Genomic DNA, 17071 nt, shown 5'->3' with positions numbered 1-17071 from the left:
TCAGGAAGACGGGCGACGAGCCGGGCTCCGGACTGTGGACCCCAAGGGGCCTCGCAGGAACAGGAGCGAGCTCCCAGCACGTGTGTGGTCGGGTTAGCACGCCTCGAGCGACGGAGGGGGCCCTTCGCCAGGGTGGGCCTCAGTAAACGCGACCCGACTAGGCGGCTTCCGGGAGCATCCCACTGCCCAAGCGCCCATCCTAAAGCCCGGGGTTGCCGGCAGCTCATTGCCGCCCTTGGAGCCGTCTCCCACCCCGCCCAGCGCCGCAGCCGTCGCGAGACCCCCGCCCACCCTCACGGAGCGCGCACGCAGGCCACGTCGGGCCAGCAGGGGGGCCGGCCCTTCCGGCAGTCGGTGTCCCCGCCCCGACCGCGCGGTCTCGCGAGAGTTGGGAGTAAACAGCCCCGAATGGAGAGCCGAGGCGTGTTCGCGGCGGAGCCTGGGTTGTCCCAGGCCGCCCGCACCGGAGCGTGAGGCAGCGGCAGGTACGTCGGCCGCGCCCGGCGCTCGGGGCTCCCCGCCGTCGCCCGCACCCCCCCCCCCGACCTGCACGGCCGCGGCCGCCCGGATCGCTCAGGTGTCCGGGCCGCACCCCAGGCCCCGCGGGAGGCGAGGCGGGGCGGGGGTCCGCGCGGGGCCGGGCCGGGGCCCCCGCTCGGCGGACGCGGACGCGCCGCGGGGCCCGGGCTCTGCACTGCGACAGGGCAGCCCTGCGTCGCGATGATTTCGAGGTGCAGGAAGCAGATTGGGCGCGCAGGTTTGGGGACATTTGGGGTCATGCATTGAAAAGAGGCCTTTATATCTACAGAGTGCGGTTCCTGGTCGTATGAAACGCGACAGTCCCTATCCTGTCACCCTCTCCCAGACACGACCACGACTTTCAGCTTTGTGTCTTTCCTGTCTGGGCCTCGCCATGTGTCCGCACGGTTTGGTAGACTGCTCCATTTCAGTGCTTTCTTTATGTGAAATATACCTGTCCTTACTGGAATATGCCCACCTCGGCCCTTACCTTCCAGACATACACATGATTCCAGGTAGGCATCCAGGGAGGAAATAGTATCAGGTTTTGAATGACCTCAGTTCCTTGTGGCATAATTCGTTGTCGTAGGACACGGCGTTTGTCTCTGCCCTAACTCAGTTCGTACACATCGCTCTGCTGATTTTTTAAAAATGTAGTTTAGGAAGAAGCCTGTGGGCAAGGTGGACACCTTTTGTGAAACTCTCAGCACCATAATGTCTTAAACCTATAGATTTTAGAATCTTGCGTTGCCATGTCATGCTTGTACCATCCCAGGCTGTTTTAGAGCATCACATATAGATCATCCACCCCTGAAAATTTGACCTCTTGATCTGCACAAGCCAAATTAAATGTTTGCATTTACTTTAGATTCTGAATGACATTTTCCAAATGAGATATCTTGCAATAAGACCTCAGGGTTGAATTCTGGAGACTGGCTGTTTACTCTTAACTGTGCTAGTAATTATCTTTCTCTTACTTCTGGGTCTCAGTTTGCATATGTATAAAAATGAGGAACTGATGGTTTGTATGGTGTGTGAATTTATCTCAATACAAAACTTAAAAAATGAGGGACTTGGAGGGAGGACTCCTTCTCTCACCCCCCCCCCCCCCCAGTTTTTTTCTTCTCTGCAGAGCCCTTTTTAATTCTATTTTTAATGTAAGAGCCTTACTGAGGTAAATTTTGTAGCATAAAATTCATCTTTTTAAGTGTACTATTCAGAGATAATTTAGACTTACAGACTAAAGTCTTTAAAGAGTTGTGCACTCATCACCGCAGTCCAGTTTTAGAATATTTCCCTTGCATCCATGGTGTCCATTTGTAGTCAGTACCTGTTCCCAACTCCAGCCCCAGGCAACAAGGAATGTAGTTTCTGTCTCTCTAGCTTTTGCCTTTTGTGAATATTTCACATGGATGGAATCGCATATGTGTCTGGCCTCTTACACCGAGCATAATGTTTTCGCGGTTCATCCGTGTTTTAGCATGAATCAATACATACTTCAGTCCTTTCTGTGGCTGAATACTATTCAATTCTTTGGCCATACCACATTTTGTCTATCCATTCATGAAGAATGCTTTTTGCAAATAAAGTTTTATTTTATACCCCCATCTGTGATGCCGGTGATGGCAGAGCTGTTGATTGGAGTTGGAATCAGGCCTGGTAGGTTTCCCATCACACTACCCCACAACTCAGAGTTGGCAAGTTCTAGTGCAGTGCTTCCCTTGAAGCACCTGAGGTTCCATGGATCAGGAACTCATCTAGTCAAGAGTTTTTTAGCGTTCCCTTCACATTCACATGTCCTTGGATTACACTGTCTTTGACTCTAGGGGTGGATAGTACTTGCCCACTGCTTTTTATATGGGTGGCAGCCAGTCAGTGCCACACATGATTAGAAGGCTCTCATTAGTGTTTTAAGTGGCTTCTTTTTGGGAGATTTGCATTTGCCTCTTTGCACGGAGGGGAAACACTTGCTCACTCCCATCCTGGGTGACCTGAAGTAGTAAGACTGCAGCACCTTGTTTATTAAGACCATGTATTTGATATTTGGGTAGTGAGGAGAGGGTGGAAAACAACTTGGTCTCTTTCCAAGTGTTTTGTTTGAGACAGGTTAGAGAGGTAGTAAGAAGACTTAACTGAGTTGATTTGCAGTTCCTTGCGTCTTGATCAGTTTGATGTGCTACAGAATTGGTTAATTAAATTTATTAAGTTTGATAAATTTTTTTTTTGCCTAAGAAAACAAATTGTGAGAAAGGTACTAACTTTTGGGGTCCTGGTGTGGCTACCTAGCAATAGATGGCTAAAGGATCAGAGGAAGGAAGGAAGGAGGCGAGAACACCATATGTGAAATAATAGGCTGTAAAAGACCATCCGGGCCAAGGGCTCTCAGCCTCCCACTGGCAACACCATGGTCTGGATAATTTATGGGGTTTTTATACAAGATCTGCTGATAGAATGCTCTAGAAGAAATGGCTCACTTAGACTTAAGGGTACACACCTTTATTTTAGAACAGTGTGACTTGGCACTGCTTAAGTATCAGCCTGTCAAACAATGCTGATAGAGCCAAGTATACAGTTAGTTACGAAAGTGATATTTTTACAGCCGATTTCAGGTGAACTGAATAGTCTCTGTTTGTGGTCTAAACATGAAATTCAGTCTTCTCTGGGCTATTTCAGTAAAATAGTTTATTAAGAAGGAAAGCATAATTAGATGTTTATCAGGTGGTATGTCATTTCTTCTCACCTGAAATATGTTCTTTAATTATTTTCAAAGAAATAATGTCAAATTCATTTAGTTATACCCAGAATTATCATCTTAGTGATATTCTTGTGTTATGCAAATTTCAAGAATTTCAGAGCTGCAAGAAGTGTGAACTGTCAGCCAGACCAGTTGCTTGCCCAAGTACTACATTTTCTCTCTTCTGTCTCCCTTTTGCACAGATATTTCATTAAATCTTATTCCTAGAATATATGATTTTAGCTGTGTCTTCTTTATTTGGTATTTGATATCAGATATTTTCACCTATATTAGAGGTGTAATTATACTCATGGAATCCATAGTTTTGAAAATAACGTTTTAGGGCTCTACCTTTGTATGGACTGATAACCAGGTCTTCTACATAAAGAATTAATAGAAATTAAATCCACTGCACATTTAGTGGATCCGATAACAGCTCTAACCAGACTCCATGAGTAAGTGATACTACGAGTGATAAGCCTTTACAGTGAACTGCCTAAAGGCTTAATGTTTTCAAAGGGTGTCCTTTCCTTTGGCTAGAAGATTTTTAAAAACAGTTCCATGAAACTAGATCCCTTTTAAGCTTTGCTCTGTTTGCAAATAAGGCGAAATCTTTTAACATATTTTGAATCTTTGTGCCATTATCTTATCAGAAAATAGGATTTTTTGGTTTAAAATTTATTTTAGAAGATTTATTAAAGTTTTGAAAGTAATATGTTTTATCTGATTATAAAAGTAACATGCTTTTTGTAAAAATAAAGTAGCATAAAGAAGGAAATAACTATCAGTAATCAAAATTATAACCACTATTAATGTTTTGGTAAATACCCTTTAGTGTTATTTTTTCACTGTTCACATAGACACATTTTTAAAAGATTAAATTTTGGATTGTTTTGTAAATGAACTGCTTTTTTACTTAATATTTCATTAGCATTTTCTTGTTTTCTTAAGTATTTTTGAGAAACATGTTGTTTGGGTGATTTGTGGCTGCTCTAATAAATCACCACATAGTTTGTGGGTTAAAATAACATGGAATTAGCAGGCCTATGTGCAAGGATGACATGCAAATTCGTGAAGTGTTCCACATTAAGAAATAATAAGAACATGAATTTATTATCTTACAGCTCTGAAGGTCAGAAGTCCAAAATCAGCCTCACTGGGCTGAAGTCAAGGTGGCAGGGCTGCTTGCTTCTGGAAGCTCTATGAGAGAATCCGTTTCTGGCCCTTTTTCAGCTTCCAGAGACTGCCTGCTTCTTGGCTCATGACCCCTTTTTTGCATCACTTCAGCCTCTTGGTTCTGTCCTCCCATCTGCTGCTACCCACCCTCATCTCCTGCCTTCCCTCTGCTAAGGATTCTTATGATGATTACATTGGATAATTGTAGGATAATCCAATATAAACTCCTCATCTCAAGATACTTAATGACACCTGCAAAGCCCCTTCGGCCCTATAAAGTAACCTTCACAAAGCTTCTGGGAATAGGACTGTGGATGTCTCGGGGGAGTCATTATTCAGACAACCCCAAGGGCACAACTTGAAATTGCTCCATCATGTCCTTTAGAATGGGTGAACCCTGATTGGTTAGTCCTGCTATTTACACATTTACATTTTCTCTGATTTTTCCCAGTCGTAATCTTGTAGTTCTCATCATTGAACGTAAGTCTTCGTGTGCTTTGCTAGTCTCACTTCTTTGGGATAAATTCCTAGGGGAAATTTAAAGAAAAAAAAAATCAGTGCTACCTCCCTATTAGGAATGTGGCCAGACCCTCTGAGTTCCCACCCAGCTTTGCTGCCACCGGCTGTGCGCCCCACCCAGCGTGCCCAGCTGCTCTGGACCTCACTTTGGTGGGGCAGTAGTAGGTGGTTGTGAGGATTCAGTGGGTCACTGTGTGCAGATTACTTGGAATAGTGCCTGCCACGGGATAAATGTTCAATAAGTGTTAGTTTTGGTGGTTGTTACTACTGGATTGGTTATAGATTGATAGATGGATAGATAGATAAATAGATAGATTTCTCAAAAGTTTTGAAGTTATAAAATACGTATTGGTAAATTGCCATTCTAAAAGATTATAATAGTTTTTTACATACCCTAGCAGTGTCTGAATACTCATTTTATTGAGCTTGTATGAATTCTTAACCATGATAATGCTGTTTATTTTTATGCTGTATATCACAGAAACACTGGAGTAAATTTTGGCAGAAAATTACTTTATCATGACTTTTCAGGAATTCTGTGAGTTACTTAGAATAAGGTATAGTTTAATTTCTCTTTGACTAGATCGGTTCTGTCTGTTGGGCTGTCAGGATGCATCTGTACACAATTGATGTTTATAAGTATTAGACATAGTGTATGGTCTGGTTTATGCACAGACGGAGTCTAATAAGACTTACGCTTGCTCTCCCCCCCCCACTTAAATTTTTATTTTTTAGTCTCCCTTCCCTCTTCCAAGTGCATTCCTGACAACAAAGGCTAAATATAGCGCTTCTAGCAGTTTTTGGAAATGGTCTTAAGAGAAAAGTTCAAGAACATTACAACTCCCCCAGCCCCACCCTGAACCATTTCTATATAATCATAGCTATCAAAATCAGAAAATCAGTGTTAATACTTCACTACCATCTACTCTGGCAGGCTCCAAGCAGATTTTGCCGATTATTCCTTGATAGCAAATAGATGCAGTTCAGAGTCATGAGTCACGTTTAGTTGTCTGTCTCTGGTCTCCTTCAATCTGGGACAGCATCTCAGTCATTCCTTGACTTTCATTACCTTGATTCTTTTGAAGATTCTAGTCCAGTACTTTGTAGAATGTCCCTCAATTTGGGTATGTCTGGCGCTTGCTTATTATTGAAGTTGTGCGTCTTTGGCAGGAGGCTCATGGAAGTGATGCCATGTTCTTAGTGCATCTGTTCGCCTGGACCCGTTCCCTATGGCCTGTTACTGGCTAACTTTGATAACTTGATTCCTCTTCTCCCTTGTGAAATTACTCTTTTTCCCTTTGTAATTAAGAATTTTGTTGGGAGGCATTTGAGACTATGTAAATAAGTCCATTCTTCAAACCTTCCATCCACTTTATAATTTATCAGAAGGGATGCGTGGCTTCCTATTTTATTTAGTGGGTCAGATTTGGTACTTTCATTAGTTATTTATGCCCAGATTGTCCCAGATTTGGCCAGTGGGAACCCCTTCCAGCTGTCTCCTATGTCCTTTGATGCATCCTCATTGTTCTTTGAGTACTTCTTTACTTTCTGACACAAGAAGGCTGTTCTTGGTCTTACCTGCCCAGCCTGGAATCAGCTGGGTTTCTTTTCATGGAGAATGGTATTAAGGAACCCAGTTCTGGTCACCAGATATTTGCCTTGCTGTTGGGATGTCACTGCTCCCAATTCCTTTTAAGAGACAGAGCTTGGAGATGTGTTTGTATGTGTATAGCTGGACATATATGTATATTTATGTGTACATATATGTACACATATACACACATATACATACATTTGCATGTATTTATTTCTGCATCTGTCTCTATATTGGAAGCCTTGGGTTCACACCATCCTTCCACTTTTAATCTGATCCCTCACAGTGCATTTGGTCTCTTTTCCCTTTTCGCTTTTTTAACTCCCTACCCTGACAGTGAGAAACTTGGCTCCCGTTATCCTTCAAATGTTCATTTGCTCACATCCGTGCCCCTCTGCGACTCTGTCCCTCTGTTGCCACTGCCATCACCCCGTTGCTTGTGTAGTGTCCTTGCGCCCCTTTCTAGACACTGCCTCCCTCCTCACCTTGTCCAGGCTCCAGTACCCAGGACCTGGACCCAGAACACCTGTCTCCTTTGGACTCAGCTGGATTACTCTGGGGAAAAAGAAGAAAAGGAAAAGTTGGAACTGTTTTTGTAAAGTGGTTTTCTTTCTGTGCGTGCACGTCCACCCTGTAGAGTGCGGCTTCTCTGCTGGCCGCTAGGTGGCGAGCCTGCGTGGGGAACCGCTCACAGGGTTTCCATCCCAGAGGAGAACCAAGAAGGAGGCAGGTTGGAAAGTATTCGACCCCGGAAGCCCTGGTAGAGGAGTCAGTGGGGCCCGGACATCTTTAAAACCAGAGCACGAGGTGGGGGGGGGTGGCAGTCGGCGGGCGTCACCGAGTGCCCCTGCCGTTTCCCAAGCCTCCAGCTCCTGGGTGGATGCTTTTGTTTTCCTCAAAGGCAATTTATTTTTGAAGCCTTTTATTTTAGGATTGGGAAACCAGAGAAACTTCGAGAGCTGTTATCACAAGTTTTATGAGCCCAAGTCCTGTGCAGGTGGCCTGTAGAGGCTGCGGAGGGGACAGAGAGGCGGTTACCCCCAGAAGCCCCGAGGGGCTGCAGTCCTGCCGGCACCCTGACTGCAGTCCGGGGTCTCCTGCAGACCTCCAGGACTGCGGATGTTTTTAGAACATCGTAGCACCTAGATTTTGGTCCACCTTTTAAGAAAAGTCACTCAGATACAGACGAAACAGGGAGGAGTTTCCTTGTGCCAACATTTTCAGCCTTACTTGTTCCTGTGGTTTTTATGCCTGGGGCTGCCTTCCTTCCATCACACGGGGTGGCTGGGTCGCCACTGGGGTAGTATGGCGTGGTGCAGTGTGTGCCGGACTCACGTGCTTCCAGAAAAGATTCAGCGGTTTCTTTTACCTCTCTAAATTATTTCACACAGTTGGCCATCCTTTCCAATGCAAGTTCTTTTCCACTGACTGTGGTTTTCTTTTTACCTCTCTGTCCCTTTCTGCCTACTTTTTCCTCCCAACGAAAAGGTGCAGACTCGCTAGGAGCCTGACCTAGCCATACCTTCCCAGTTCTCTCGTCTTAAATTTAACCTGTCCAAAACTCAGCTCCTGATACTGCTTCCCAATCCAGCTTCTCTATCTCGGTTATGACAAGCTCCATCCTTCCGGTTGTTCGGACAACCTTTGGTGTTGCCTTGACTTTTTGCTTGCACATACCTGCCCCCCCATCTGGTTTGTCAGCTGTGCCTTCCTAAGCCGTTTGACCGCCTCTTGCCATCCCGGCACTGCTCCGGTGGCCTTCCTTACGGGCGCGCCTTCTGGTGCCCTCCTGTGTGGGCCCCTGCCCCCCAGAGCCCCAGGTGAAATGAGAGTCACGTGGTGGGGCCTCCCTGCTCAGAAGCCTCTGATGTCCTCCCTCCCCATTGTGATTGGAAGCTGAAGCCCTTTCTCTAAGTGACAGCGCTGCCCCCTCCCCATCTGTCTCCACAGATACTCTCCCGTCTTGTCTTCCCCTTTCCTCTGCAGGGGCGGAGATTTCTCTCCTGCTTTGCTCACTGCTTAGAGCAGAGCCTGGCCCTGAGATGCTCAGTAGGTGAGGGGACTGAGGGGAGGAAGGAGCCCACTGACTTCCTCGCCCGTCGTTCCTCCTTTATGGCCGCCCCAACCCCTTTCAGCCCTTCCTGCCTTGCACCCATTGCCCCCTCCTCTGATGGGAGCCCGTAGGCCGGGGCTGGCCTGGTCTGCCGAGAGCTCTGCTCTGCACTCTGCAACCCGCCCCGGCCAGCTCCTCAGTACCACCCTGCCTCCCACCCGGCCCAGCGCCCTTCCCGGGCACCCTCCTGCTGCTGCCCCTTTGGCCTCTTCCTCTCCTCCCTTTGGAGTTGTCTGTGTTGGTGCTGCCTTCTTTTCAGATAACTCACCGGGACCTGTCACCTCTGCCACCCCGGCATGGAGCATGCGCTTGGGATGAGTTAATGAACAGACTAATTAAAGTTGAATGTCTTATGATCCTGCCTTCTCAGCGTCCTGGTTCCCCCAAAGCTAAAAAGCTTATTTTGTTATTTGGGGGAGAACTAATTACCTTAGCACTTTTTTCATTTTAAAATCCATCAATACTTTTTTTTTTTTTTTTTTACATTTCTCTTTCCCTTAAAGGGAGGCTCCTGCCCAAGTTGTAAGAGAACACAGCAGTCTCTTCTAGATAGAAAAGATGAATTGTCTGAGAGTGAATTATTTTGGAACAGGTTTAAAGTTGGTTTAACTCAGGTCTGAGATTTGCTCACCAGTTTTGCTCCCAATACTTGGGTTGTATGCAGCCTAGATATGCCACAGATTCTTTAGCTTGAGGTAGAAGAGTATTAAGAGAACTTTTTGTTTGTTCATTGGTATTTTTTAAACTTTCCTTAATTGAGTCAAGGAGCCCTTTAAATCTTTTAAATGTGATTTCATCTCGTATAACCTAGGACTGTTACCGCTGGTGATTAACTTTCTCTTCCTTGAGCAGTAATACTTTAATTAAGCTGGGTCTGTGCTTCATGTAATTATATTCCTTAATACCCCATTTCTGGAGGTATCAAGCATAACAAGAAAAACAGGCTCACTCCCAGGCACATTGCCGCTGCATCGCTTGGGGTGGCTCTGCGTCCTCTGCTCCCCCTCTGGTCCTTTCTGTCTGGGGCCATTTTCCTCACTGGTGCCTGTGGTTGGCATTCTCACTGCGCTCAGGTCCGTATGGAAGTAACTGTTTTAAATTTCATCTGTATGCGATGCATTCTGTTCCACCAACCTTGCTTTAGTCTGCAGTTCCAGTTCTAGAGATATGCCTGTTTTTCAGGATAACTTTTTATTATAGTACTACAAGTCCTAATTATTACACTTAAAAAAATCCTTTGAGTTCTATAGTTCTTACAGTCCTTTATCAGTGTTATCTGCTTATGGAAGCTTACATGGGTAGTCTCCAAGAAAGCAAAAGCTCTTAGTTTGCCATAAACCCATTGATAGAGAAGGGGTTTAACAACCTGACCTCCCTTTCTTGAAATGTGGCTAACTCCTTGTCCTAAATGTTTTATTTTTTGAGCAGTTAGCAGTGAAGGCCTGTCTTGTTTCCTCCCACCTTCCCTCCCATCTCAGGTGTGATCTGTACAGCTGACCTCTCAAAGCATGCTGCAGCCAAGCATTGTCTCAACTGCTGCTCTGTTTTTCATTGTGAATGGTGATTTTTTTTCATCTATTCGGGTATTTTGAAAGGTATCTGTATGGACGTGTAATTTTATATTCAGATAACATTTTTCCTTTAGCTTAGCTCACAAACTGTCCTCTCCTATATTACTTCCAGTAAAGATTTAATCTGGCTTTATGTTAGCAGTTTAAGCTTGAGGCTTCAGATAAAATAAATGAAATTATAGTAAAAACTCTGCTGGGTACTTTTCATAGAGCTGGCAGGAGATATTTCACAATATGAAAAGGTGTAGTTATCATTTTGAGCACAGTGTATTTATTTGTATTTAACAGTTTAGAAGGGGTTAAATGCATGACTTGCGTGGAAATTAGTTTGCTCTTAGGTATTAATTTCACAACAGAAATAAGGATGTTTACTAAGCTTGTACCTGAAAAACTGGTGTAATTTGTAAAAAATTAAAGTTCTAATTGGGAAGATGCCCTGGAGGTGAAAAAGTATAAATGATGGACAAATATGAATTCTGAAATACAAGCAAAGCAAAATAGGCCCTGGCATCATGAGTCTTTCTTCTCTTTGGCTGCAAGGATGCTTAGGACCCATGTATTTAATTTTCCTGGTGTTGTTTTGGAATCTTTCGTTTATCCATTTTCCTCGTTTATTTGATTACCTTTTTTTTTTTTTACTTTTAAAGCTTCCTTCAAACTCTCTTCACCCCTCAAAGAATCAAGGAGCAACTAAATAAAATAGAGATAAAAAGTTTCATGGTTGTGTTATATATTCGTCTTATAAAGGGGTTATCTGTTTTATCTTCTTATATACATTGTAAATAGAGCTAAATCATACCGGGTATGTCACAATGCTACTAATTTCCCTGTACGCTGTGCTTGGTTTCATAGATTGGCTTACAGACTGGTTGATCACCCCCTCTGGACTTTGGTTCTGTGGAGCAAATGGAGTATAGGACTCAGTTGTCTCGGCCAGAGTGAGCGAAGCCTTATATCCAAAATGGAGAAGAAGCGAAGAAAGAAATGAAAGCCTCTTTCAGGCTAAACCACAAAAGGCCATGAAATTTAACTTTTATTTACGTTGGACAAAACTGTAAGATGGCTAATCAGTAATGTTTCAGCTTTTCGCGGAAACAAAAATTAACTGATAATCAAGGAAGCAAAAAGTGCAATTTGAATTTGTGATTTTATGACCACATTTGCTTTTGACCATGAAGCTTGTTACCATCTGGCTGCCTCTGCTAGTGGTTTTGCTCTGTGGGAAGAGACATCTGGGTGACAGACTGGAAAAGAAATCTTTCGAAAAGATCCCGTGCCTTGGCTGCTCCCACCTGACTTTGAAGGTGGAATTCTCCTCCACGGTTGTAGAATATGGTAATGATATCATCTTAAATGTGAGGATCCCCTCCCCTCACTTTTTTCCCCCAAACTTATTTATTTTTACCATAGATTTCAAATGGGTTAAGAGCACAGAACACAGATGTTAGCCCTGCTTAAATTGTTTCCAAATATAGTTAGCTTTGGTAAAAGAAAGAAATTGACATGCTGGATTATTTACCTACCACGTGATTCCATGGAACCGATGCCACTGAGGGTGGTGAGGGTGGGAGGTTTGGATACAGAATATTTATATTCTGAAATTCCAGTGACCAGATGCGACTAAATAAATAGGCTCACGTGATCCACTCTGGGCGATTGTCATTGTTTTCAGTAAAGTAAAATTGAGCATTTACTCCTCTGAATTCCCTTTTCCTATTTGAAAAGCTCCCAGTAATTTCTTTGCTGAACATTCAAACTTCTATTAATGTTTTCTTTATTTTAAAAAGCACATGCATCTGATTTTGAATGATATATTCTGTGACTGGGAGATCCATACAGGTATATTTTAAGTCAAAACTCTGCAAACTGCCATCCATGGCATTTAAAACGAGTCTTTTTTTTTGTTCTTTTTTACTTTGGGTTTGAAGATGAATTTTTTCTTTTAAAACCAAAATCTAGATTGGCTATATTATAATCTGTTATAACATATATACATAAATTCTTATTTTTATTTGTGGTCATTGATTTCAGAATATATCGTGGCTTTCACTGGATACTTTACAGCCAAAGCTAGAAACTCATTCATTTCAAGTGCCCTGAAGAGCAGTGAAATAGACAATTGGAAAATTATTCCTCGAAACAATCCATCTAGTGACTACCCTAGTGATTTTGAAGTGATTCAAATAAAAGAAAAGCAGAAAGCTGGGCTGCTAACACTTGAAGATCATCCAAACATCAAACGAGTAACCCCTCAAAGGAAAGTCCTGCGTTCCCTCAAGTATGCTGAATGTAAGTATTTGATTGCAGGTGAATCTCTGTCAGTTCAGTTTCACTTTGAATTGGAGTAAAAAATCATACAGATTCAGACAAATCCACCCCCCCTCCAACTCTTTATTTAAAAAAATAGTGTTCTGGCAGAATAGTTGAAAAATAGTATAGTGAACATTCATATCCTTTTATTTAGTTTCACTAGTTGTGAATATTTTCTTGGTAGGATTTCTTTTTTTTTTTTCAAATGAGGCTTCATGCTGTTTTGGAAGAAAGAAATCTGAGAATTTACCATAGAGAATGTTAGTGATCTTTGTTTCTTTTGCAATTGCTTTTCATCCAAGTTAATTTCAGAGCCTTCAGATTTTTAGTGCAGGACTCCTCTTTCCATTTTGAAAAGAGTGTCTTTGAGTTTCCTCTTTGTTTGCATTTAGCTTCTGGCAATATGTGTTTTTATTTTTATTTTTTAAGGCACTCTTGCAAAATATCTTTTCCTTGGGTTTGATTTTGTCTGTCCTGGGGCCTCATGGCCATGTGTGGGCACCACTCAGCTAGGCACATTTAAGCTGTCAGCTGAGCAGGTGTGGGGTTGGAAGACACTTGTGGATCCCCTATTAGCCTGAGAGCTTCTTCTTACATAGTTCAGTACAGCTTGGGCTTGTCAAGGTAGAGTTTTTACTGAAATGAAAGAAATTGCGTATTTATTATATACTGTTTTTCAAAGCATATATATTACTGAAGAAATTTTTTTTCCCGTGTATCATCAGCCAAGGTAATAAATTGCTTAGCAGAGTGTTTAGGATGTAAATAGACATTAAATGCTAACTATTTCCGTGGCTCTTCGGGTTAGAAAGTTTTGCTTTATTTTGGATTGAAATCTGACTCAAAAATCTGGAACCCATCCATTAGCTTTATCCAGCGGGCTGTAAGTCAGAGCCAACCTGTTTTCTAGAAGACGACATTTAAAGATATTATGAAGATACTTGGCTTTTACATATTTGTAGAAATCCATGGTGCCCCTTTGACAATTTCTTTTCTCCAGGCTAATAAAAATTGCTTCAGCATTTATTCATATGATATGGTTTTATGTCCCCACCCCCACCTTTTTAATTGCTTTCCTTTGAACACTCTCTAGTTGTTATAAATTTGCTCTTTAAGAGTGAAGCTTAGAACTGAATTCAGGGCCCCAGGTGGAGGCCGAGGTAAAGAAGCCAGACCCCACCCCATTCTGAATCCATTTAGTGCCTCCAGGATCGTCCCTGAGAATGAGTCAGCGGTGCTCAGCGGTTGATGTTGGACTATGTAAATGATGACTTAACAGAATTGATTTGAGTATATGTTTTTCCCGACTCTCAGGCATTCTTGGGTGTAATCTGGGAAGGCAGGAGTAAAAACGAGAGTAATTTGCTTGAAAAACCAGTTCAGTTGTATTACAGAATTGCTCTTTTTAAGATGGATTTGAAATATGATTTTTTCTTCATTATAGCAGACTTTGGAAAGTAAAGGGAAAGTCCTTGGGGAATTTCCCCCCTATTTTAAAAATTAAGGTATCATTTTCAGACAATAAATTCACCCTCTTTAGTGTACATTTTGGTGAATTTTGACAGAAGTACACAGATGCATATCCACCAATAAAATCAAGATAGAGAACAGTTCTGTCACTACAGCCCCTCATGTCTCTTTGTAGTTCTTTTCCAAGGGGAATTCTGATAGATAAACATGTTAAGGATATTGAGCAGTATATGATTGGGAAAAGGTTCTGTTGATGTTTGGCTAGAGACAACATTTAATGGGATAGCATGGGTTTTTCCTGTCGCAGAAGTCTAGTGCCAGAAAACTTCATGAGGGCTTAAGGGTCACTTTCTTCAACTTTTTTCCTTTCCTTCTCTGGTTCAATGCAAACAAGTTGCTGATGAAAAATCAGTTCTGTTTTTTCAGTTTCAGTATCATCATAATTTTTTTTCCTTTAAAAACTATTGATCCTTCTCTGCCTTACATTGGTTAGAAAAACCCAAGTTAAGAACTATTTGGAAATAATGTATTGTTAACTAAGGCTGAGAAAAACCTTCTAGAAAAGAGAGAGCCCCCTGTCCTTCAAATAGGATTTCGGAAGGGATTCATTTCTGTGTTCAGGTTGTTTTCTCTGCAGGGATAGTGTGGTGTAAGGGCTTTTCCTCTTCTCTTCTGATCGTTCTCTTCCTTGGATCCAGCTGACCCCATAGTGCCCTGTAATGAAACCAGATGGAGCCAGAAATGGCAATCCTCACGTCCCCTTCGAAGAGCGAGCCTCTCCCTGGGCTCTGGGTTCTGGCACGCCACGGGAAGACACTCAAGTCGGCGGTTGCTGAGAGCCATTCCACGGCAGGTGGCCCAGACCCTGCAGGCAGACGCGCTGTGGCAGATGGGATACACAGGTGGGTGCCGCTGGCCTGCGGAGCAGCGTGCCGTCCCAGGTCCGGGCAGCCCTTCTCCTCAGGTGCTTAGCACGGCCCCACGTGCTCGTCTTGTAAATATTTGTTGAATCGAATGTAGTCAGCCACCTCTTGTCTTTGATTCCTTGTACTTTGGGCTTCTGTGTCTGTGGGTTTCCTAATTTTGAATCCTCTTCACCATTTGTATCTTATTTTTTGTTTCCTGTTCTGAGGTTAGGAGAGAGATAGATTATTGAGCATTTCCCTCCTATCAGTACATATATGAACAAGCATGCCACTGTTCACAGCCAGAGGTGGTTGTGAGTCTAGTAGGGTCATGTCACTTCTCAGGACAAGACTTCACTTCAGACACGATGCTTAGGCTGATTGGGGTGGTTTGATAGGAATTAATTTATCCCTTCAGTGTGGTGTCATCAGCATGACGGAGTAGTGAACTGTCATACTTGCTTCATTTCAGGACATGAAGCTCTAGTAGTCACCATATCATATGAAGTAAAACTCACAACCCGAAGGAATTTTTCCCCTATTGATTCACATGGCAGGAAATTCCTGTTTTAACTAACAGGAAGGCTTGTACCCTGATTTTTAAATGCAAGCCATTTCTTTGGTCCCCAGTGTGTCGCAGTGTCTGGGTGTCCTTGCCCGTATCTCCTTGACTTCCAGGCTCTTGCCCCTCCTCAGATTTCCTTAGCCTTTTGCCCTTCAAATTGCCTGAGGTACCTACTCTTTTAACACTTGGTAGGCTGACATTTTATTAAAATGATTACCTCTTTTTGATTTTGTCTATCTTTTAGGATGAGAAACTCCTTCACAAAATGAAAATTCTCAGAGCAGTTTTTATTTCAAAAACCAAATCGTTCCCAATTTTATGTATCCATTTTTTAAATTGTGAAATATGTATACAAAAAAACAGTAAATTTCAAAGTACATTGTAACAAGTAGTTACAGAACAGATTTCAGAGTTTGATATGGGTTACAATTCTACAAGTTTAGATTTTTCCTTCTAGCTGGCTTACAAGATACTGGAGACTAAAAGAATTATTGATATAATGATTCAGCAGTCATACTCATTTGTTAAATCCTATCTTTGTTATAACTCCTCCTTCTCCTTTGATCTTTCTCCCAATCTTTAGGGGTATTTGAACCATACCCATTCTTACTTTTTCATGTTGAAAGGGCTGTCAGTATGGGAGAGGGGGATGGAACTAGTTGATGTAGAGAGGCTGGGCCTCTTTGGGTTTCGGGCTGGCCTAGGGGCCCATCTGGAGGTTGTAGGTTTCTGGAAAGTAATCATAGCGCATGGAGCCCTTGTAGAATCTCAGATAAAGCCCTAGGTGTTCTTTGGATTGGCAGGAATGGTTTTGGTTGGGGTTTAGCAAACCATGGTAAATAACAACATTTAGCTGAAGCTTGCATAAGAGTAGCCCTCCAGAATAGCCTCTCGACTTTATTTGTATGCATTTTTAAAAAGTAAACAATACATTTTGATTGTGACTTCAGTATAATTAGATTATGTAATTTAGTGCTGATGCTTCAGTCCAGCTCTCATAACAGAAGAGCACCCCTTCACTGCGTTGGTTAGCTGCTAAATAATAATAGTGCCTTGTTATCTACAGTTTCTTGATCTGATAGAATCAGTTGTAGTTCACACTGGTGCAGATGGCTTTTGGCTAGCTTTGAAGTAGATGCATCCTTATAGAAAACTACACGCTGCAGTGATCTTCCTCAAGCTGTGATTACACCTGATGTTGTTGATGCCCCTCTCTGCGGAGTTTCTTATTAATTAGTAGCATTCAGGAAATCACAGCCCTTATCAAGTATGGGAATAGTTTCCTGTTTTCTCAGGTGCCACACCCTCTCAAGTTTTTCCTTTGTGGGTGCTTTTCACGTTGGGCCTCTCCAAGGTGGTAGGGGGATGGAGACCTGGAATAGATTACTAGAATGTCCCCTTACCCTGATTTACCCAGAAGGGGCTGGTCAGTCATAGGAACTCGAGGCCTGATTGGGAGGGGGGCGGTTCCATTCCTGGGCATCGGTAACAACTCAAGGGTGTCCAGGTGGATTTCTACCTAGGCTCAAACCTCGTTTAGTGGCAAGCAATGGTGTTTCCCGCTTTGTTCTATCTCCTTAGCCTTAGTCAACTGC

At 42.9% G+C, this 17071-nt stretch overlaps 1 protein-coding gene across 1 annotated transcript in view; it reads left to right on the top strand.

Annotated features, from left to right (window-relative positions):
* The first annotated feature begins 365 nt into the window (after positions 1–365).
* MBTPS1 (membrane bound transcription factor peptidase, site 1) overlaps positions 366–17071 on the top strand; it is a 62975-nt gene continuing 46269 nt past the window's right edge. The window contains exons 1-4 of the mRNA XM_077133161.1: positions 366–485; positions 11079–11561; positions 12258–12515; positions 14705–14908. Coding sequence (XP_076989276.1) covers positions 11399–11561; positions 12258–12515; positions 14705–14908 — 625 coding nt within the window. The 5' untranslated portion in view covers positions 366–485; positions 11079–11398. The remainder of the gene's footprint in view (positions 486–11078; positions 11562–12257; positions 12516–14704; positions 14909–17071) is intronic.

The sequence above is a fragment of the Tamandua tetradactyla genome, chromosome 16 (genome assembly GCF_023851605.1).
Source record: "Tamandua tetradactyla isolate mTamTet1 chromosome 16, mTamTet1.pri, whole genome shotgun sequence".
In the NCBI taxonomy this organism is placed as follows: Eukaryota; Metazoa; Chordata; class Mammalia; order Pilosa; family Myrmecophagidae; genus Tamandua; species Tamandua tetradactyla.
Note: the sequence above shows the minus strand (reverse complement) of the source record. Positions and strands in the feature narration are given on the sequence as shown.